The sequence below is a fragment of the Saccopteryx leptura genome, chromosome 2 (assembly GCF_036850995.1).
Source record: "Saccopteryx leptura isolate mSacLep1 chromosome 2, mSacLep1_pri_phased_curated, whole genome shotgun sequence".
NCBI classification, from domain to species: Eukaryota; Metazoa; Chordata; class Mammalia; order Chiroptera; family Emballonuridae; genus Saccopteryx; species Saccopteryx leptura.
The window spans coordinates 383,957,184-383,979,161 of NC_089504.1; the positions used below are offsets into that span (position 1 = coordinate 383,957,184).

The 21,978-nt window shown below is 53.0% G+C and overlaps 1 protein-coding gene and 6 gene segments (V, D, J or C); all 7 read right to left on the minus strand.

Annotated features, from left to right (window-relative positions):
* LOC136392851 (immunoglobulin lambda variable 5-45-like) overlaps positions 1-21,978 on the minus strand; it is a 758,839-nt gene that overhangs the window by 12,730 nt on the left and 724,131 nt on the right.
* Positions 1-21,978, minus strand: part of LOC136392853 (immunoglobulin lambda-1 light chain-like) — a 528,499-nt gene that overhangs the window by 8,673 nt on the left and 497,848 nt on the right. The gene's annotated exons all lie outside the window — the stretch shown is intronic.
* On the minus strand, positions 86-3,662 carry LOC136394645 (immunoglobulin lambda constant 6-like). The segment is given in 4 exon segments: positions 86-540; positions 1,838-1,906; positions 2,371-2,439; positions 3,629-3,662. Coding segments are annotated over 4 exon segments (492 nt in total).
* On the minus strand, positions 3,814-6,866 carry LOC136394651 (immunoglobulin lambda constant 6-like). The segment is given in 3 exon segments: positions 3,814-4,286; positions 5,707-5,852; positions 6,700-6,866. Coding segments are annotated over 3 exon segments (633 nt in total).
* Positions 8,026-21,978, minus strand: part of LOC136392855 (Ig lambda-1 chain V regions MOPC 104E/RPC20/J558/S104-like) — a 501,112-nt gene continuing 487,159 nt past the window's right edge. The window contains 2 exon segments of the V gene segment in view: positions 8,026-8,480; positions 13,645-13,680. Of these exon segments, the coding sequence occupies positions 8,161-8,480; positions 13,645-13,680 (356 nt within the window).
* Positions 15,960-18,578, minus strand: LOC136394663 (immunoglobulin lambda constant 6-like). The segment is given in 4 exon segments: positions 15,960-16,414; positions 17,712-17,780; positions 18,245-18,313; positions 18,530-18,578. Coding segments are annotated over 4 exon segments (507 nt in total).
* The window catches only part of LOC136392856 (immunoglobulin lambda-1 light chain-like), a 50,261-nt gene continuing 47,969 nt past the window's right edge, over positions 19,687-21,978 (minus strand). The window contains 2 exon segments of the V gene segment in view: positions 19,687-20,159; positions 21,925-21,976. Of these exon segments, the coding sequence occupies positions 19,840-20,159; positions 21,925-21,976 (372 nt within the window).

Genomic DNA, 21,978 nt, shown 5'->3' on the forward strand with positions numbered 1-21,978 from the left:
CCCACAGGTAAAAAGACTGTGTTCCGCGTTGGCGGTTTTGGAGATCAGGAGACGCATAAACCAAAAATGAGCACAGAGCCCAATATCTGATTGAGAATGATGATACTTTATTGAGAGCTGATTGGGTTCAGGGAGAGGAGGATTAGGGATGGGTAAGGAGATTTTCCCGGGTTATGTGGTTCAACTCCTGTGGGTTTAGTGTCTCAGAGACCTGGGAACACTAGGAACACTCTGAGGGGACAAGGTTCTTCTCCACGGTGCTCCCCTCGTGCGTGACCTGGCAGCTGTAGCTGCTGCTGGATTTCCACTTGTCGGGCGTCAGGCTCAGGTAGCTGCTGGCCGCGTACTTGTTGTTGCTCTGTTTGGAGGGCTTGGTGGTCTCCACGCCCTGGGAGACGGGGCTGCCATTGGCCTTCCAGGCCACCTGCACGCTGCCTGGGTAGAAGTCACTGACGAGACACACCAGTGTGGCCTTGTTGCCGCTGAGCTCCTCAGAGGAGGGCGGGAACAGAGTGACCGAGGGTGCTGACTTGGGCTGACCTGTGGGTGGAGGAAGAGGACATCAGACACACAGAACCACCCTGAGAGCTCCTTACCTCAGTCTTGATGTGCGGTCATGTCCTCAGAACCCGATTGGTCCCAGGACAGGTGACCATTCTGGGGTTGAGGCTATGCCAGAGAGACTGTATGAAGGGGAATTCCTCACACAAATCCCCTTCACGCTGGAATATCAGGAGGCTGCAGACCCGCCACCCTGGTCCTGAGACCCACTCTGGCACTGACCATGCACACAGACTTGTAACCTTTTCCTGATGTGCTGCCTCTTCCAGACATTCTAACGGGGTCTGGGCTGGGGTTTCTGTCCTTCCTCAGAGAACGTGATGGTGCACTGACATTCCATGGGGCCAACTTGGGGCTCTTGTGTGCCTTCGTATCAGCTCCTCAGGGGTCTACTCATCCTGCAACCTGCCTCTCCTGGTCTTCTCTCATGGTGAAAATATTTCCCAACCAGAGAGAGTCTGTCTGCCTGTCCTTAGGTCTCTCCCATCTGAAGACTTGACCTGAGGCTTCACTCTGGTGGTGAATTATCGTGATGATCTCACACTGAAGAGTCTGTCCTCTGTTCCCTCAGAGATTTGTGCTACTGGGAAGTGTCTCCTGGAGTCCACGCAGTCCGCCTTCCTTCTGTTCTCTGTTGTCCTTCCCCCAGCCCTTAGCCTCCAGAGCAGTCCTGTCAAACTGTCCTGTCTCTTTCAGGGTCCCGTGGGTCCAAGGCTGGCTGAGCTCTCTGCATAGAAGCCCCATTAGGGAGCCTCCCTACCACCCTAATTTTTTTGATCTTGAATCCTGGGGCCCAAAGCCCTGGAAACTTTCCTATAAGTGTGACCCTGGTGACCCCGGACTTGGCTCAGAAATTTCTTGGCCCCTTAAAAGCCTTTCTGTGGTCACCCCTTCAGTCCTCCTAGCGCCCATTTCCCCGTGAGAAGGGGACACAAGTTCCCTGATACAACAAAGCTACTCAAAATGATACCCACATGAGGAGACAGAGAAGAGCAGTGTAGGTCCCAGCCTGGCCCTGGCAGACTGATAGAAGGGTCTACAGGTCAGCCTGTCCATTTCTCTGCCAGAGGGGTCAGAGTTGAAGGGCTGTTGAAGACCCATGGAGGCAGACAGGACAGTAAGAACAACAATGCAACAAAATCATGACCCCAGACACTGGGATCCTGGGTGAAAGTTTGGCTACAGACTGAGACAAGGCCCAGAAAAAGAGCAAAGTCAGCAGAAAAAAGCTCAAAGCTCTGGGAGAGCAGGGAAGGATGGGGAAGGAGAGACTCACCTAGGACGGTCAGCTGGGTCCCTCCGCCGAACACCCAACACTGTGACACAGGCTCGTACAAAAACCTCTCTTTGGGAGGTCCTGCCCCCTATCCCCCTGAGCCCCCCACCTGCAGCTGTGATGGAAGAAGCCTGTGTCATGCCCCGGGCTGGTGCCTGCTCTGCATGGGGAATTACAGCCCCCACCACACCCAGAGTTCATCCACTACATGTAACAGGACAGGTGACTCCACGTGCTGTCCTGGCAACCCTGAAAAATCAGGAACCCGAATGTATTTGTTGTCTAGACCATATTTCCACGAACTTCAGCACGCTTGGCAATGATTTCTTGGAATGCATTTTTGTCAGTGAAGAGTGAGGTTCATGGAAATGAACAGGAGGTCTCTTGGTTCAGGGTTGAGAGGACACGATCGTTGGTAAAGTCAGAATTTGGTGTGTCTCTAATCTTTCTAGGACTAGGCAAGGGCCCTGGAGAGCAGTAGCCATCGGAAGCGTCCCAGGGACTCCAGCTGGATCGTGAGGTTTCAGCCTCACCTTCCCTGGGGAATGTTAATATGGCATTGCCCTGAGAAGTTCTCAACTTGTACTGCAAGTCATGCCAGTCTGCGCACACAAAGTGGCATTTTTGGGAGACTCCCCTGCCACACCCAGAATCTGGGGTCATAGATTGAGGGTCTGGTGGTCCAATGATGCCCTGAATTTTTCAAGGAAACCATGAGCAGCACTCCAACCATGGCCCTAAATCCTACGTCCTACTTAAGGGAATCCAGATCAATGGTCAATTTTAGGCCTCTGACTGAAGAGACACAGAGTGCGCACTGAACATGTTGTCATCCATAATAGGATCCTCTGCTTCTCCTGGCGTCATGTCATGTCGGGGAACCCAGGAGGCACCTGAAGAGGCTCCCAGTGGATAAATAGCATGACTTGCCAAGAGCCTGCCATCGTCACTAGAGAATCACGGCAGTGTATTCTCAGGGCAGATATGTTCATAGTTTAGAGCTCATGTTGGGATTAAACATTAGTCCTCATTGTCGATTAGCAGGAAATCATGTCATTGTATTGTAATTTGGTAAATAAAAAGAAGGAATCTTTTTTTCACCTGTTTTATTTTAATACAAACACACCCTGGGTGAGGTAAGAGCAACTGTATGCACCGGGGTCTGAGCCACGTGGGTGTGGAGCACTGAGCTGAGGGGAGGGGATCTGGGCTCCGTGTTGCTGGGGAAGCCTGGGCGTGCTGTATCCCTGAGGGCACACTCACGCTGCCCTGAGGGGTTTTGTCCTGTCTCAGTTCACTCCTGAATTCCCATTGACACGCCCTCCTTTGGACATCATGGGGTGCCCTTTTGGTGCCCAGGAGTGTGCCTTTTGTAATTTCTAGTCCTACCTCTTGATGACTGAGGCCACATGCTCTGTATGTAAACCTCCTGTTTCTCTTCACAGGACTAGTCAGTGTCTTTCCTTAGTTAGTTAGATTCATTGTGGAAGGTTGAGAACTGTACTTTTAGCCTGTGTTGTTCTAAGATTTCTGCAGCTCTATAATGTCAGGATAAGGGAAAACCCTCACTCTGTACTGTTTCTCCATACTGGGTGTCCTCAGGGAGCAGAGAAGTGAAATCTTTGTGCCTCTAAGAGCATGGCTCGTCCCAAGGGTCTTCTTTTCCCCTATTTCTGCCTTAGACCCAGTGCTGCCCTCTGCACCCTCCTCCTATCTCCCCGACTCAGAGGCAGTGCCCAGAAGCCTTCCCTCAGCCCTTCCCCATCCCAGTGACAAGGACTGCGTCCAGACCTGACCCCACAGGAGGATGCACCTTCTGGGTCATGGTTCGCCAGTAAAAGAGGCCACTGGACCCAGGGGAGTTAGGTGGGTGGGTGGCCTGGGGAACAGGATTCCATGCTGGAGCTTCCCCTTCCATGGGGGCTGCCACCCCTCAGCCCAGAGACATGGTCGACACAGAGCACACGTCAGAAATGTCAGATGATAGATGATCATGTCTTTATTAAGGAGAAGGAGAAGTGGGGAGGGAGTGAGACCTGCCCAGTCTGAGCAGACCAGGGCAAGAGTCTCAGGGCTACAGTGGGGAGAGCGGAATGTGGTGTCTGGCCGAGAGTTATTGGCTCAGAGTCCTAGGAACACTCTGAGGGGACAAGTGTCTTCACTTCGGTTTTCCCCTCGTGCGTGACCTGACAGCTGTAGCTGCTGCTGGATTTCCACTTGTCGGGCGTCAGGCTCAGGTAGCTGCTGGCCGCGTACTTGTTGTTGCTCTGTTTGGAGGGCTTGGTGGTCTCCACGCCCTGGGTGACGGGGCTGCCATTGGCCTTCCAGGCCACCTGCACGCTGCCTGGGTAGAAGTCACTAACGAGACACACCAGTGTGGCCTTGTTGCTGCTGAGCTCCTCAGAGGAGGGCGGGAACAGAGCGACCGAAGGTGGGGACGGGGGCTGACCTGTGGGGTGGGTGAGGGACCGGAAGTTAGAGGCTCAGTATCCATTTCGGCAGGTCCTTACATCAGCTTTAATGTGAGACCAATTTCTCAGGTCCAGGGAATGGACCTCAGTCTGGCTTTTGCTATCCTTTGTCATGTCACTGATGGGAGGTGACACGTAACTCCCGTAGGAAGAATCGTCGTCATGCCTGACTTGGGAGTCCTGGCCCCATGTCGCCCATCCTTTCTTCCTCAGGCTCACAGTCCTCATGAGCTCCCAGCCCTCCCTCTGCTACCGCTTTCTGGCTTTTTCACCTTGACAGCTCATCTGTTGTCAGAGACCTGGGCCATCCGTCTGTCTGAGGTCTCCCGGCTGATTGCCCTCCCCAAGGTCTTCACACAGGATGTGTGTCTGTTCTGGGTTTCGACTGTCCTCCATTCGAGAAGGACGTTTCATGCTCACATTCCCCTGCTCTCATGGTTGCAGCCCTCTGCTCCCCTCTCCGCAGAGAACCATCCCAAACTGCAGAGGTGGGTGGGGATGGGGTGTCAGCCACGGGGCTGGGTTCAGGGGGTGAACTTGGCTTTCCTTGAGTCGCAACTGCACTGTTCTTAGTCTGGGTCTAGGACTGTTCTGAGAGTTCTAGCTGCTCAGTATCGTGATACTGGGGGAATCTGGCTGTCTTAGGAAGTTTGTATATTTGAATAGTTCGGTCCTTGTCACCTATCTGGGGAGACATCCATGGCCCCTACTCTTGGCATCTGTTTTGACATTTCTTCTCCTGTGGTCAAAGGAGTCAGGCAATCACGGCAGCTCCATATTGCCCCGACACCTGTTCTGTCTGAGGGACCTTCTGCTCTGGAGGTGAAATGGGGCATCCAGCACCCGAGGCCCTCTCTTGGGAGACCCCTTCCTGTCTGTGTCCTTGCCTTGACAGTCCTTCTTCTCTCCAGGTCCCCAGTGAAAACTCACTAGCCCCTCAATAAATTTCACCAGACACTTTGAATAGACGCAACACAGTTGTTACACACATACGTCCAGTGGTGTGGGTCCCAGCCTGGCACCCCCAACTCCATAGCCCCGGACCCAGGTGGAATCCTTCTCTCATGATTAGTCAGCCCCTACCTCTCTTAAGACCCAGGGCTCAGAGACTGGCTGAAGCCCAGCATCCCTGCGGCTTGGGGAGAATGTCCCCTGAGAGAGATCTCTGGGTCACAATGAGAAGGGACAGAAAACGGTGTCTCGGAGACCTGTATCCCGTCCCCAGCTGGTGCCTCAGAAACCAGAGAGGAAACAGGGAGTTGGGACAGGCAGAAAAAAGGTGAAGGTTACAGAATGCCAAGATGAAATGAACCCCAGTTTAGACTCAATGGAAAAAGGCATAAAATCAACTCCCAATTCACTCTAAACCCCGAGCAGGAAGGAAAGGGGGAGACTTACCTAGGACGGTCAGCTGAGTCCCGGAGCCGAACACATAACACAGTGACACAGCCTCGAACACAAACCTCCTGTCACCCCCTGCACCGCCTGCCCAGACCCACCTGCAGCTGCAAGGGAGCCCAAGTCCAGCCTCCTTGTCACGGGGGCTGATCGGGAGAGGGGAGGGTGTGAGGGGGTGGCCCTGGGCATGGATTTCAATTCAGTGGACTTGTAGGATTCCATGCATCCTAGGTGATATTGAAATGGCGTTGCAGACAATGAGCTAGTAAATAATCAGAATTTTAAAGGAATTCCATTTTAAGAAAAGGAGTTGTGTCCTGGCCCAGGTCTTGTCTTATGGTTATGATGTAATCGGTGAGCAGGTCTGTGTACTCAGAGAGATGATGGTGCCGTTTCCCCACAGCATAGCTGGGAATGGTGGATGCCACCAGCGGTCCCGCAGATGAGGTCGAGCAGGGTTACTCCTGGGAAGGGGAAGTGTAGGTGGGGGAGGTCACTTTCCTCCCCCTCCAGCATGAAACCTTCTGCAGGGACGAGCACTGTACTGTCCCTGACCTCAGCTCGACTGGTCTCAAGGAGCAGTGGGACGGTCGCTAACGCCCCCTGAAAACCGTTTGGGAATCTTTTTCTTTGCGGGTCCTGGGGAGAAATAGAGTTGGACAAGACAGATGACAGCCCCTTGCCGTGCGGGAGGCTGTGGGTGCCTCCAGCACTGTACGTTCTGTGAGGTTTCAGGGTGTGAGCTTCTTGTTGTTTTCTTCTTTTTAATATTATTTATCAATTAATTTTAGAGAGTAAACATGAAAGAAGGAGAGAGAGGGAAAGAAAAACTTAGATTTGTCTTTTTACTGATTTATGCATTTATTGTTTGACACTTGCATGTGCTCTGCGCACCCTCCCACCCCCCCCGGAGATGGAACCTGCAACCTTGTTGCTTCAGACCGGTTCTCTAACCCACTGAACAACCCAGCCATGGCGTCTGCTGTCTTCTACACGCCTTCTGAATGCACATGTCCGCCAAAGTCACAGCACAGGATGTACGCACTGTCTGCGAAACACATTTGGCTCTTGGACTGAGTCTGCATCTTGTGAGTGGGAGGGACCCCAACACCCAGGGCCTTCTCTGCATACGAGGTCCTCCTGTAGGTCATCTCCAGCATTCCTGCAAGGGACACACAGGCCTGGCATCTTGCTCTCTAGGACACAGCATGCCGCCCAGCTCTCAGTCTTTCATCCTTCCTACATCAGTCCCTGGTAATGGTCAGACTCCCTCGCATGTACTTCCTCAGGTGTCCACGCCACACCATCTACCGGGACTAGAATGTTCCTTTGTCTGGACACCGGTTTTCTTTAGATCCCACAAAGTTGGCCTTCTGTGACCATGTGCTCGTGTTCCCCAGCTGTCCCCTCTGTAGCACATTCAGCCTGAGCATTTCTGGATCCATTCAGAACAATCGCCTCTAAGGGCGTTTTGTAAATAGGCGTGTGTCTGTATGAACACTATGTGTGTGAGTGTATGCTTATGTGCATTTGGAAGACAGTGTGTGTCACTGTGTATGTGTAAAATCTCTTATTGAACTCCTATAGGGATGAGTAGTTTACAGAGTAATCAGTGGCCCATTCTGAGAATCTGCCTCTTGATTTGACAGAGGTGCAGGCAGGTCACCTGAGAAGATGGGACACTAGACCTTGTGTTGGGATCAGTGGTGGTCTGGTCTGAGAGGGGATGAAGAGAGAAGATCAGGGCTGTCTTCCCAGCAACTTTCATACACCTAGGATCCTGGTGACAATGTGACTAGTGTTAGCAGAGGGTCATGGAAAGTGTGTGAAAGTGAGTGACCAGGGCACTGAGAGTGACGGTCCTGTGGCGTGTCAGCGGGAGACTGGTAAACGAAGCACAGTGCGTGTCCCTGGGAAGCAGGAGGGGGCAGCTGCTGTAAGCCCCAATAGCATCTCTAGGCTTGAGGATGAGAAATTTCCTGATGGGGTAGAGGCCATGGAAGGCATGTGAATGGGAAGACTGCAGATATTTGGGAGGGAATTCAGTGGGATTCCATGGGCACCTAAGATAGCGGGCGTTGTGGGTGAACAACGTCCACAGGAGGAAGCAAGGGTAGGGAGGATGCAGAGGTGGGCTCTCCTGGGTCACGCTTCCACTGCCTGTTGTCTGGAATTATCTGGGAAAGAGTCAAATTCACCCTTAAGGCTACATGAAGACTTTTCCAGTCTCCATTCCCACAGGTAAAAAGACTGTGTTCCGCGTTGGCGGTTTTGGAGATCAGGAGACGCATAAACCAAAAATGAGCACAGAGCCCAATATCTGATTGAGAATGATGATACTTTATTGAGAGCTGATTGGGTTCAGGGAGAGGAGGATTAGGGATGGGTAAGGAGATTTTCCCGGGTTATGTGGTTCAACTCCTGTGGGTTTAGTGTCTCAGAGACCTGGGAACACTAGGAACACTCTGAGGGGACAAGGTTCTTCTCCACGGTGCTCCCCTCGTGCGTGACCTGGCAGCTGTAGCTGCTGCTGGATTTCCACTTGTCGGGCGTCAGGCTCAGGTAGCTGCTGGCCGCGTACTTGTTGTTGCTCTGTTTGGAGGGCTTGGTGGTCTCCACGCCCTGGGAGACGGGGCTGCCATTGGCCTTCCAGGCCACCTGCACGCTGCCTGGGTAGAAGTCACTGACGAGACACACCAGTGTGGCCTTGTTGCCGCTGAGCTCCTCAGAGGAGGGCGGGAACAGAGTGACCGAGGGTGCTGACTTGGGCTGACCTGTGGGTGGAGGAAGAGGACATCAGACACACAGAACCACCCTGAGAGCTCCTTACCTCAGTCTTGATGTGCGGTCATGTCCTCAGAACCCGATTGGTCCCAGGACAGGTGACCATTCTGGGGTTGAGGCTATGCCAGAGAGACTGTATGAAGGGGAATTCCTCACACAAATCCCCTTCACGCTGGAATATCAGGAGGCTGCAGACCCGCCACCCTGGTCCTGAGACCCACTCTGGCACTGACCATGCACACAGACTTGTAACCTTTTCCTGATGTGCTGCCTCTTCCAGACATTCTAACGGGGTCTGGGCTGGGGTTTCTGTCCTTCCTCAGAGAACGTGATGGTGCACTGACATTCCATGGGGCCAACTTGGGGCTCTTGTGTGCCTTCGTATCAGCTCCTCAGGGGTCTACTCATCCTGCAACCTGCCTCTCCTGGTCTTCTCTCATGGTGAAAATATTTCCCAACCAGAGAGAGTCTGTCTGCCTGTCCTTAGGTCTCTCCCATCTGAAGACTTGACCTGAGGCTTCACTCTGGTGGTGAATTATCGTGATGATCTCACACTGAAGAGTCTGTCCTCTGTTCCCTCAGAGATTTGTGCTACTGGGAAGTGTCTCCTGGAGTCCACGCAGTCCGCCTTCCTTCTGTTCTCTGTTGTCCTTCCCCCAGCCCTTAGCCTCCAGAGCAGTCCTGTCAAACTGTCCTGTCTCTTTCAGGGTCCCGTGGGTCCAAGGCTGGCTGAGCTCTCTGCATAGAAGCCCCATTAGGGAGCCTCCCTACCACCCTAATTTTTTTGATCTTGAATCCTGGGGCCCAAAGCCCTGGAAACTTTCCTATAAGTGTGACCCTGGTGACCCCGGACTTGGCTCAGAAATTTCTTGGCCCCTTAAAAGCCTTTCTGTGGTCACCCCTTCAGTCCTCCTAGCGCCCATTTCCCCGTGAGAAGGGGACACAAGTTCCCTGATACAACAAAGCTACTCAAAATGATACCCACATGAGGAGACAGAGAAGAGCAGTGTAGGTCCCAGCCTGGCCCTGGCAGACTGATAGAAGGGTCTACAGGTCAGCCTGTCCATTTCTCTGCCAGAGGGGTCAGAGTTGAAGGGCTGTTGAAGACCCATGGAGGCAGACAGGACAGTAAGAACAACAATGCAACAAAATCATGACCCCAGACACTGGGATCCTGGGTGAAAGTTTGGCTACAGACTGAGACAAGGCCCAGAAAAAGAGCAAAGTCAGCAGAAAAAAGCTCAAAGCTCTGGGAGAGCAGGGAAGGATGGGGAAGGAGAGACTCACCTAGGACGGTCAGCTGGGTCCCTCCGCCGAACACCCAACACTGTGACACAGGCTCGTACAAAAACCTCTCTTTGGGAGGTCCTGCCCCCTATCCCCCTGAGCCCCCCACCTGCAGCTGTGATGGAAGAAGCCTGTGTCATGCCCCGGGCTGGTGCCTGCTCTGCATGGGGAATTACAGCCCCCACCACACCCAGAGTTCATCCACTACATGTAACAGGACAGGTGACTCCACGTGCTGTCCTGGCAACCCTGAAAAATCAGGAACCCGAATGTATTTGTTGTCTAGACCATATTTCCACGAACTTCAGCACGCTTGGCAATGATTTCTTGGAATGCATTTTTGTCAGTGAAGAGTGAGGTTCATGGAAATGAACAGGAGGTCTCTTGGTTCAGGGTTGAGAGGACACGATCGTTGGTAAAGTCAGAATTTGGTGTGTCTCTAATCTTTCTAGGACTAGGCAAGGGCCCTGGAGAGCAGTAGCCATCGGAAGCGTCCCAGGGACTCCAGCTGGATCGTGAGGTTTCAGCCTCACCTTCCCTGGGGAATGTTAATATGGCATTGCCCTGAGAAGTTCTCAACTTGTACTGCAAGTCATGCCAGTCTGCGCACACAAAGTGGCATTTTTGGGAGACTCCCCTGCCACACCCAGAATCTGGGGTCATAGATTGAGGGTCTGGTGGTCCAATGATGCCCTGAATTTTTCAAGGAAACCATGAGCAGCACTCCAACCATGGCCCTAAATCCTACGTCCTACTTAAGGGAATCCAGATCAATGGTCAATTTTAGGCCTCTGACTGAAGAGACACAGAGTGCGCACTGAACATGTTGTCATCCATAATAGGATCCTCTGCTTCTCCTGGCGTCATGTCATGTCGGGGAACCCAGGAGGCACCTGAAGAGGCTCCCAGTGGATAAATAGCATGACTTGCCAAGAGCCTGCCATCGTCACTAGAGAATCACGGCAGTGTATTCTCAGGGCAGATATGTTCATAGTTTAGAGCTCTTGTTGGGATTAAACATTAGTCCTCACTGTCGATTAGCAGGAAATCATGTCATTGTATTGTAATTTGGTAAATAAAAAGAAGGAATCTGCATTTCACCTGTTTTATTTTAATACAAACACACCCTGGTTGAGGTGAGATCAACTGTATGCACCGGGGTCTGAGCCACGTGGGTGTGGAGCACTGAGCTGAGGGGAGGGGATCTGGGCTCCGTGTTGCTGGGGAAGCCTGGGCGTGCTGTATCCCTGAGGGCACACTCACGCTGCCCTGGGGTTTTGTCCTGTCTCAGTTCACTCCTGAATTCCCATTGACACGCCCTCCTTTGGACATCATGGGGTGCCCTTTTGGTGCCCAGGAGTGTGCCTTTTGTAATTTCTAGTCCTACCTCTTGATGACTGAGGCCACATGCTCTGTATGTAAACCTCCTGTTTCTCTTCACAGGACTAGTCAGTGTCTTTCCTTAGTTAGTTAGATTCATTGTGGAAGGTTGAGAACTGTACTTTTAGCCTGTGTTGTTCTAAGATTTCTGCAGCTCTATAATGTCAGGATAAGGGAAAACCCTCACTCTGTACTGTTTCTCCATACTGGGTGTCCTCAGGGAGCAGAGAAGTGAAATCTTTGTGCCTCTAAGAGCATGGCTCGTCCCAAGGGTCTTCTTTTCCCCTATTTCTGCCTTAGACCCAGTGCTGCCCTCTGCACCCTCCTCCTATCTCCCCGACTCAGAGGCAGTGCCCAGAAGCCTTCCCTCAGCCCTTCCCCATCCCAGTGACAAGGACTGCGTCCAGACCTGACCCCACAGGAGGATGCACCTTCTGGGTCATGGTTCGCCAGTAAAAGAGGCCACTGGACCCAGGGGAGTTAGGTGGGTGGGTGGCCTGGGGAACAGGATTCCATGCTGGAGCTTCCCCTTCCATGGGGGCTGCCACCCCTCAGCCCAGAGACATGGTCGACACAGAGCACACGTCAGAAATGTCAGATGATAGATGATCATGTCTTTATTAAGGAGAAGGAGAAGTGGGGAGGGAGTGAGACCTGCCCAGTCTGAGCAGACCAGGGCAAGAGTCTCAGGGCTACAGTGGGGAGAGCGGAATGTGGTGTCTGGCCGAGAGTTATTGGCTCAGAGTCCTAGGAACACTCTGAGGGGACAAGTGTCTTCACTTCGGTTTTCCCCTCGTGCGTGACCTGACAGCTGTAGCTGCTGCTGGATTTCCACTTGTCGGGCGTCAGGCTCAGGTAGCTGCTGGCCGCGTACTTGTTGTTGCTCTGTTTGGAGGGCTTGGTGGTCTCCACGCCCTGGGTGACGGGGCTGCCATTGGCCTTCCAGGCCACCTGCACGCTGCCTGGGTAGAAGTCACTAACGAGACACACCAGTGTGGCCTTGTTGCTGCTGAGCTCCTCAGAGGAGGGCGGGAACAGAGCGACCGAAGGTGGGGACGGGGGCTGACCTGTGGGGTGGGTGAGGGACCGGAAGTTAGAGGCTCAGTATCCATTTCGGCAGGTCCTTACATCAGCTTTAATGTGAGACCAATTTCTCAGGTCCAGGGAATGGACCTCAGTCTGGCTTTTGCTATCCTTTGTCATGTCACTGATGGGAGGTGACACGTAACTCCCGTAGGAAGAATCGTCGTCATGCCTGACTTGGGAGTCCTGGCCCCATGTCGCCCATCCTTTCTTCCTCAGGCTCACAGTCCTCATGAGCTCCCAGCCCTCCCTCTGCTACCGCTTTCTGGCTTTTTCACCTTGACAGCTCATCTGTTGTCAGAGACCTGGGCCATCCGTCTGTCTGAGGTCTCCCGGCTGATTGCCCTCCCCAAGGTCTTCACACAGGATGTGTGTCTGTTCTGGGTTTCGACTGTCCTCCATTCGAGAAGGACGTTTCATGCTCACATTCCCCTGCTCTCATGGTTGCAGCCCTCTGCTCCCCTCTCCGCAGAGAACCATCCCAAACTGCAGAGGTGGGTGGGGATGGGGTGTCAGCCACGGGGCTGGGTTCAGGGGGTGAACTTGGCTTTCCTTGAGTCGCAACTGCACTGTTCTTAGTCTGGGTCTAGGACTGTTCTGAGAGTTCTAGCTGCTCAGTATCGTGATACTGGGGGAATCTGGCTGTCTTAGGAAGTTTGTATATTTGAATAGTTCGGTCCTTGTCACCTATCTGGGGAGACATCCATGGCCCCTACTCTTGGCATCTGTTTTGACATTTCTTCTCCTGTGGTCAAAGGAGTCAGGCAATCACGGCAGCTCCATATTGCCCCGACACCTGTTCTGTCTGAGGGACCTTCTGCTCTGGAGGTGAAATGGGGCATCCAGCACCCGAGGCCCTCTCTTGGGAGACCCCTTCCTGTCTGTGTCCTTGCCTTGACAGTCCTTCTTCTCTCCAGGTCCCCAGTGAAAACTCACTAGCCCCTCAATAAATTTCACCAGACACTTTGAATAGACGCAACACAGTTGTTACACACATACGTCCAGTGGTGTGGGTCCCAGCCTGGCACCCCCAACTCCATAGCCCCGGACCCAGGTGGAATCCTTCTCTCATGATTAGTCAGCCCCTACCTCTCTTAAGACCCAGGGCTCAGAGACTGGCTGAAGCCCAGCATCCCTGCGGCTTGGGGAGAATGTCCCCTGAGAGAGATCTCTGGGTCACAATGAGAAGGGACAGAAAACGGTGTCTCGGAGACCTGTATCCCGTCCCCAGCTGGTGCCTCAGAAACCAGAGAGGAAACAGGGAGTTGGGACAGGCAGAAAAAAGGTGAAGGTTACAGAATGCCAAGATGAAATGAACCCCAGTTTAGACTCAATGGAAAAAGGCATAAAATCAACTCCCAATTCACTCTAAACCCCGAGCAGGAAGGAAAGGGGGAGACTTACCTAGGACGGTCAGCTGAGTCCCGGAGCCGAACACATAACACAGTGACACAGCCTCGAACACAAACCTCCTGTCACCCCCTGCACCGCCTGCCCAGACCCACCTGCAGCTGCAAGGGAGCCCAAGTCCAGCCTCCTTGTCACGGGGGCTGATCGGGAGAGGGGAGGGTGTGAGGGGGTGGCCCTGGGCATGGATTTCAATTCAGTGGACTTGTAGGATTCCATGCATCCTAGGTGATATTGAAATGGCGTTGCAGACAATGAGCTAGTAAATAATCAGAATTTTAAAGGAATTCCATTTTAAGAAAAGGAGTTGTGTCCTGGCCCAGGTCTTGTCTTATGGTTATGATGTAATCGGTGAGCAGGTCTGTGTACTCAGAGAGATGATGGTGCCGTTTCCCCACAGCATAGCTGGGAATGGTGGATGCCACCAGCGGTCCCGCAGATGAGGTCGAGCAGGGTTACTCCTGGGAAGGGGAAGTGTAGGTGGGGGAGGTCACTTTCCTCCCCCTCCAGCATGAAACCTTCTGCAGGGACGAGCACTGTACTGTCCCTGACCTCAGCTCGACTGGTCTCAAGGAGCAGTGGGACGGTCGCTAACGCCCCCTGAAAACCGTTTGGGAATCTTTTTCTTTGCGGGTCCTGGGGAGAAATAGAGTTGGACAAGACAGATGACAGCCCCTTGCCGTGCGGGAGGCTGTGGGTGCCTCCAGCACTGTACGTTCTGTGAGGTTTCAGGGTGTGAGCTTCTTGTTGTTTTCTTCTTTTTAATATTATTTATCAATTAATTTTAGAGAGTAAACATGAAAGAAGGAGAGAGAGGGAAAGAAAAACTTAGATTTGTCTTTTTACTGATTTATGCATTTATTGTTTGACACTTGCTTGTGCTCTCCCCCTCCCCCTCCCCCGGAGATGGAACCTGCAACCTTGTTGCTTCAGGCCGGTTCTCTAACCCACTGAACAACCCAGCCATGGCGTCTGCTGTCTTCTACACGCCTTCTGAATGCACATGTCCGCCAAAGTCACAGCACAGGATGTACGCACTGTCTGCGAAACACATTTGGCTCTTGGACTGAGTCTGCATCTTGTGAGTGGGAGGGACCCCAACACCCAGGGCCTTCTCTGCATACGAGGTCCTCCTGTAGGTCATCTCCAGCATTCCTGCAAGGGACACACAGGCCTGGCATCTTGCTCTCTAGGACACAGCATGCCGCCCAGCTCTCAGTCTTTCATCCTTCCTACATCAGTCCCTGGTAATGGTCAGACTCCCTCGCATGTACTTCCTCAGGTGTCCACGCCACACCATCTACCGGGACTAGAATGTTCCTTTGTCTGGACACCGGTTTTCTTTAGATCCCACAAAGTTGGCCTTCTGTGACCATGTGCTCGTGTTCCCCAGCTGTCCCCTCTGTAGCACATTCAGCCTGAGCATTTCTGGATCCATTCAGAACAATCGCCTCTAAGGGCGTTTTGTAAATAGGCGTGTGTCTGTATGAACACTATGTGTGTGAGTGTATGCTTATGTGCATTTGGAAGACAGTGTGTGTCACTGTGTATGTGTAAAATCTCTTATTGAACTCCTATAGGGATGAGTAGTTTACAGAGTAATCAGTGGCCCATTCTGAGAATCTGCCTCTTGATTTGACAGAGGTGCAGGCAGGTCACCTGAGAAGATGGGACACTAGACCTTGTGTTGGGATCAGTGGTGGTCTGGTCTGAGAGGGGATGAAGAGAGAAGATCAGGGCTGTCTTCCCAGCAACTTTCATACACCTAGGATCCTGGTGACAATGTGACTAGTGTTAGCAGAGGGTCATGGAAAGTGTGTGAAAGTGAGTGACCAGGGCACTGAGAGTGACGGTCCTGTGGCGTGTCAGCGGGAGACTGGTAAACGAAGCACAGTGCGTGTCCCTGGGAAGCAGGAGGGGGCAGCTGCTGTAAGCCCCAATAGCATCTCTAGGCTTGAGGATGAGAAATTTCCTGATGGGGTAGAGGCCATGGAAGGCATGTGAATGGGAAGACTGCAGATATTTGGGAGGGAATTCAGTGGGATTCCATGGGCACCTAAGATAGCGGGCGTTGTGGGTGAACAACGTCCACAGGAGGAAGCAAGGGTAGGGAGGATGCAGAGGTGGGCTCTCCTGGGTCACGCTTCCACTGCCTGTTGTCTGGAATTATCTGGGAAAGAGTCAAATTCACCCTTAAGGCTACATGAAGACTTTTCCAGTCTCCATTCCCACAGGTAAAAAGACTGTGTTCCGCGTTGGCGGTTTTGGAGATCAGGAGACGCATAAACCAAAAATGAGCACAGAGCCCAATATCTGATTGAGAATGATGATACTTTATTGAGAGCTGATTGGGTTCAGGGAGAGGAGGATTAGGGATGGGTAAGGAGATTTTCCCGGGTTATGTGGTTCAACTCCTGTGGGTTTAGTGTCTCAGAGACCTGGGAACACTAGGAACACTCTGAGGGGACAAGGTTCTTCTCCACGGTGCTCCCCTCGTGCGTGACCTGGCAGCTGTAGCTGCTGCTGGATTTCCACTTGTCGGGCGTCAGGCTCAGGTAGCTGCTGGCCGCGTACTTGTTGTTGCTCTGTTTGGAGGGCTTGGTGGTCTCCACGCCCTGGGAGACGGGGCTGCCATTGGCCTTCCAGGCCACCTGCACGCTGCCTGGGTAGAAGTCACTGACGAGACACACCAGTGTGGCCTTGTTGCCGCTGAGCTCCTCAGAGGAGGGCGGGAACAGAGTGACCGAGGGTGCTGACTTGGGCTGACCTGTGGGTGGAGGAAGAGGACATCAGACACACAGAACCACCCTGAGAGCTCCTTACCTCAGTCTTGATGTGCGGTCATGTCCTCAGAACCCGATTGGTCCCAGGACAGGTGACCATTCTGGGGTTGAGGCTATGCCAGAGAGACTGTATGAAGGGGAATTCCTCACACAAATCCCCTTCACGCTGGAATATCAGGAGGCTGCAGACCCGCCACCCTGGTCCTGAGACCCACTCTGGCACTGACCATGCACACAGACTTGTAACCTTTTCCTGATGTGCTGCCTCTTCCAGACATTCTAACGGGGTCTGGGCTGGGGTTTCTGTCCTTCCTCAGAGAACGTGATGGTGCACTGACATTCCATGGGGCCAACTTGGGGCTCTTGTGTGCCTTCGTATCAGCTCCTCAGGGGTCTACTCATCCTGCAACCTGCCTCTCCTGGTCTTCTCTCATGGTGAAAATATTTCCCAACCAGAGAGAGTCTGTCTGCCTGTCCTTAGGTCTCTCCCATCTGAAGACTTGACCTGAGGCTTCACTCTGGTGGTGAATTATCGTGATGATCTCACACTGAAGAGTCTGTCCTCTGTTCCCTCAGAGATTTGTGCTACTGGGAAGTGTCTCCTGGAGTCCACGCAGTCCGCCTTCCTTCTGTTCTCTGTTGTCCTTCCCCCAGCCCTTAGCCTCCAGAGCAGTCCTGTCAAACTGTCCTGTCTCTTTCAGGGTCCCGTGGGTCCAAGGCTGGCTGAGCTCTCTGCATAGAAGCCCCATTAGGGAGCCTCCCTACCACCCTAATTTTTTTGATCTTGAATCCTGGGGCCCAAAGCCCTGGAAACTTTCCTATAAGTGTGACCCTGGTGACCCCGGACTTGGCTCAGAAATTTCTTGGCCCCTTAAAAGCCTTTCTGTGGTCACCCCTTCAGTCCTCCTAGCGCCCATTTCCCCGTGAGAAGGGGACACAAGTTCCCTGATACAACAAAGCTACTCAAAATGATACCCACATGAGGAGACAGAGAAGAGCAGTGTAGGTCCCAGCCTGGCCCTGGCAGACTGATAGAAGGGTCTACAGGTCAGCCTGTCCATTTCTCTGCCAGAGGGGTCAGAGTTGAAGGGCTGTTGAAGACCCATGGAGGCAGACAGGACAGTAAGAACAACAATGCAACAAAATCATGACCCCAGACACTGGGATCCTGGGTGAAAGTTTGGCTACAGACTGAGACAAGGCCCAGAAAAAGAGCAAAGTCAGCAGAAAAAAGCTCAAAGCTCTGGGAGAGCAGGGAAGGATGGGGAAGGAGAGACTCACCTAGGACGGTCAGCTGGGTCCCTCCGCCGAACACCCAACACTGTGACACAGGCTCGTACAAAAACCTCTCTTTGGGAGGTCCTGCCCCCTATCCCCCTGAGCCCCCCACCTGCAGCTGTGATGGAAGAAGCCTGTGTCATGCCCCGGGCTGGTGCCTGCTCTGCATGGGGAATTACAGCCCCCACCACACCCAGAGTTCATCCACTACATGTAACAGGACAGGTGACTCCACGTGCTGTCCTGGCAACCCTGAAAAATCAGGAACCCGAATGTATTTGTTGTCTAGACCATATTTCCACGAACTTCAGCACGCTTGGCAATGATTTCTTGGAATGCATTTTTGTCAGTGAAGAGTGAGGTTCATGGAAATGAACAGGAGGTCTCTTGGTTCAGGGTTGAGAGGACACGATCGTTGGTAAAGTCAGAATTTGGTGTGTCTCTAATCTTTCTAGGACTAGGCAAGGGCCCTGGAGAGCAGTAGCCATCGGAAGCGTCCCAGGGACTCCAGCTGGATCGTGAGGTTTCAGCCTCACCTTCCCTGGGGAATGTTAATATGGCATTGCCCTGAGAAGTTCTCAACTTGTACTGCAAGTCATGCCAGTCTGCGCACACAAAGTGGCATTTTTGGGAGACTCCCCTGCCACACCCAGAATCTGGGGTCATAGATTGAGGGTCTGGTGGTCCAATGATGCCCTGAATTTTTCAAGGAAACCATGAGCAGCACTCCAACCATGGCCCTAAATCCTACGTCCTACTTAAGGGAATCCAGATCAATGGTCAATTTTAGGCCTCTGACTGAAGAGACACAGAGTGCGCACTGAACATGTTGTCATCCATAATAGGAGCCACTGCTGCTCCTGGCGTCATGTCATGTCGGGGAACCCAGGAGGCACCTGAAGAGGCTCCCAGTGGATAAATAGCATGACTTGCCAAGAGCCTGCCATCGTCACTAGAGAATCACGGCAGTGTATTCTCAGGGCAGATATGTTCATAGTTTAGAGCTCTTGTTGGGATTAAACATTAGTCCTCACTGTCGATTAGCAGGAAATCATGTCATTGTATTGTAATTTGGTAAATAAAAAGAAGGAATCTGCATTTCACCTGTTTTATTTTAATACAAGCACACCCTGGGTGAGGTAAGAGCAACTGTTTGCACCGGAGTCTGAGCCACGTGGGTGTGGAGCACTGAGCTGAGGGGAGGGGATCTGGGCTCCGTGTTGCTGGGGAAGCCTGGGCGTGCTGTGTCCCTGAGGGCACACTCACGCTGCCCTGAGGGGTTTTGTCCTGTCTCAGTTCACTCCTGAATTCCCATTGACACGCTCTCCTTTGGACATCATGGGGTGCCCTTTTGGTGCCCAGTAGGGTGTTTTTGTAATTTCTTGTCCTCCCTCATGATGACTGATGCCACCTGCTCCGTATGTAAACCTCCTGTTTCTCTTCACAGGACTAGTCAGTGTCTTTCCTTAGTTAGTTAGATTCATTGTGGAAGGTTGAGAACTGTACTTTTAGCCTGTGTTGTTCTAAGATTTCTGCAGCTCTATAATGTCAGGATAAGGGAAAACCCTCACTCTGTACTGTTTCTCCATACTGGGTGTCCTCAGGGAGCAGAGAAGTGAAATCTTTGTGCCTCTAAGAGCATGGCTCGTCCCAAGGGTCTTCTTTTCCCCTATTTCTGCCTTAGACCCAGTGCTGCCCTCTGCACCCTCCTCCTATCTCCCCGACTCAGAGGCAGTGCCCAGATGCCTTCCCTCAGCCCTTCCCCATCCCAGTGACAAGGACTGCGTCCTGACCTGACCCCACAGGAGGATTCATCCTCTGGGTCATGGCTCGCCAGTAAAAGAGGCCACTGGTCCCGGGGGATTTAGGCGGGTGGGTGTTCTGGGGAACAGGATTCCATGCTGGAGCTTCCCCTTCCATGGGGGCTGCCACCCCTCAGCCCAGAGACATGGTCGACACAGAGCACACGTCAGAAATGTCAGATGATAGATGATCAGGTCTTTATTAGGGAGAAGGAGAAGTGGGGAGGGAGTGAGACCTGCCCAGTCTGAGCAGACCAGGGCAAGAGTCTCAGGGCTACAGTGGGGAGAGCGGAATGTGGTGTCTGGCCGAGAGTTATTGGCTCAGAGTCCTAGGAACACTCTGAGGGGACAAGTGTCTTCACTTCGGTTTTCCCCTCGTGCGTGACCTGGCAGCTGTAGCTGCTGCTTGATTTCCACTTGTCGGGCGTCAGGCTCAGGTAGCTGCTGGCCGCGTACTTGTTGTTGCTCTGTTTGGAGGGCTTGGTGGTCTCCACGCCCTGGGTGACGGGGCTGCCATTGGCCTTCCAGGCCACCTGCACGCTGCCTGGGTAGAAGTCACTGACGAGACACACCAGTGTGGCCTTGTTGCTGCTGAGCTCCTCAGAGGAGGGTGGGAACAGAGTGACCAAAGGTGGGGACGGAGGCTGACCTGTGGGGTGGGCGAGGGACCGGAAGTTAGAGGCTCAGTATGCATTTCGGCAAGTCCTTACCTCGCCTTTAATGTGGGACCAATTTCTCAGGTCCAGGGAATGGACCTCAGTCTGGCTTTTGCTATCCTTTGTCATGTCACTGATGGGAGGTGACACGTAACTCCTGTAGGAAGAATCATCGTCATGCCTGACTTGGGGGTCCTGGTCCCATGTCGCCCATCCTTTCTTCCTCAGGCTCACAGTCCTCATGAGCTCCCAGCCCTCCCTCTGCTACCGTTTTCTGGCTTTTTCACCTTGAAAACTAATCTGTCCTCAGAGACCTGGGCCATCTGTCTGTCTGAGGTCTCCCAGCTGATTGCTCTCCCCAGGGTCTTCACATAGGACGTGTGTCTCTTCTGGGTTTCGACTGTCCTTCTTTTGAGAAGGGCGTTTCTTACTCCCATTCCCCTGCTCTCATGGTTTCAGCCGTCTGCCCCCCTCTCCACAGAGAACAGTCCTGAGCTCCAGAGGTGGGGATGGGGTGACAGCCACCATGCTGGATTCAGGGGTGAACTTGGTTTTTTCTGAGTCTTGACTGCTCTGTTCTTACTCTGGTTCTGGGCCTGTTCTGAGGGTTCTTTTTTCTCAGTAAAGTAATCCTAGGGGAATCTGACTGTCTTAGGACATTCTTTTTTTTTTTTTTTCTGAAGCTGGAAATGGGGAGAGACAGTCAGACAGACTCCCGCATGCGCCAGACCGGGATCCATCCGGCACGCCCACCAGGGGTGACGCTCTGTCCACCAGGGGTTGGAGAGCCACTCTAGGGCCTGGGGCAGAGGCCAAGGAGCCATCCCCAGCGCTTGGTCCATCTTTGCTCCAATGGAGCCTTGGCTGCGGGAGGGGAAGAGAGAGACAGAGAGGAAGGGGGGGGGGGTGGAGAAGCAAATGGGCGCTTCTCCTGTGTGCCCTGGCCGGGAATCGAACCTGGGTCCCCCGCACGCCAGGCCGACGCTCTACCGCTGAGCCAACCGGCCAGGGCCCATTCTTCTTTTTAAATATGCCTGTACTTTTCACGTATCCAAGGAGGCATCCCCAGCCTCTGTTCTGGACATCTGTTCTGACATTTCTTCTCCCGTGGTCATAGGAGTCAGGAATCACTGGCGCCTCCAGATTGCCCTGACACCTGTTCTGTGTGAGGGACCTCCCGCTCTGGAGACAGAGGGGGGAGCCAGCACTCCAGGTCATCTCATGGGAGACCAGCTTTCAGTGTTTCACCTTGCCTTGATAATCCATTTCTTTCCATGTTCCCAGTGAAGACTCAAGCTCCTCACTGAGCTTCACCTCACTCTCAAAAGAGACACAACATAGAAATGACGCACAATTTTAGTGTAGTGTGTCACAGCTTAGCACCCGTACTCCATAGCCCCGGAGGCCCAGCCAGAGTCCTTCTCTCACGGTCAGTCAGCCCCTAACCCTCCTAAGACCCCGGAGCTCAGAGACCGGTGGAGCCCTCCATCCCAGAGGCTCAAGGAGAATGTCCCCTGAGAGAGATCTCAGGGTCACAATGAGAGAAGGGGCAGAAAACGGTGCCTGGGAGACCTCTATCATGTCCGAGAAGGTCCTCAGAGACCGAAGAGGGATCAGGGAGTTGTGGCAAACAGAAAGAAGGGGAAGGTTACGAAGGCCGGGGTGAAATAAATCCCATTTCGATCTAAATGGAAAAACGTGAAAAATGAACCCCCAATTCACTGTGAACCCAGAGCTGGAGGAGAAGGGGAGACTCACCGAGGACGGTCAGCTGGGTCCCTCCGCCGAACACAGCACACTGTGACACAGCCT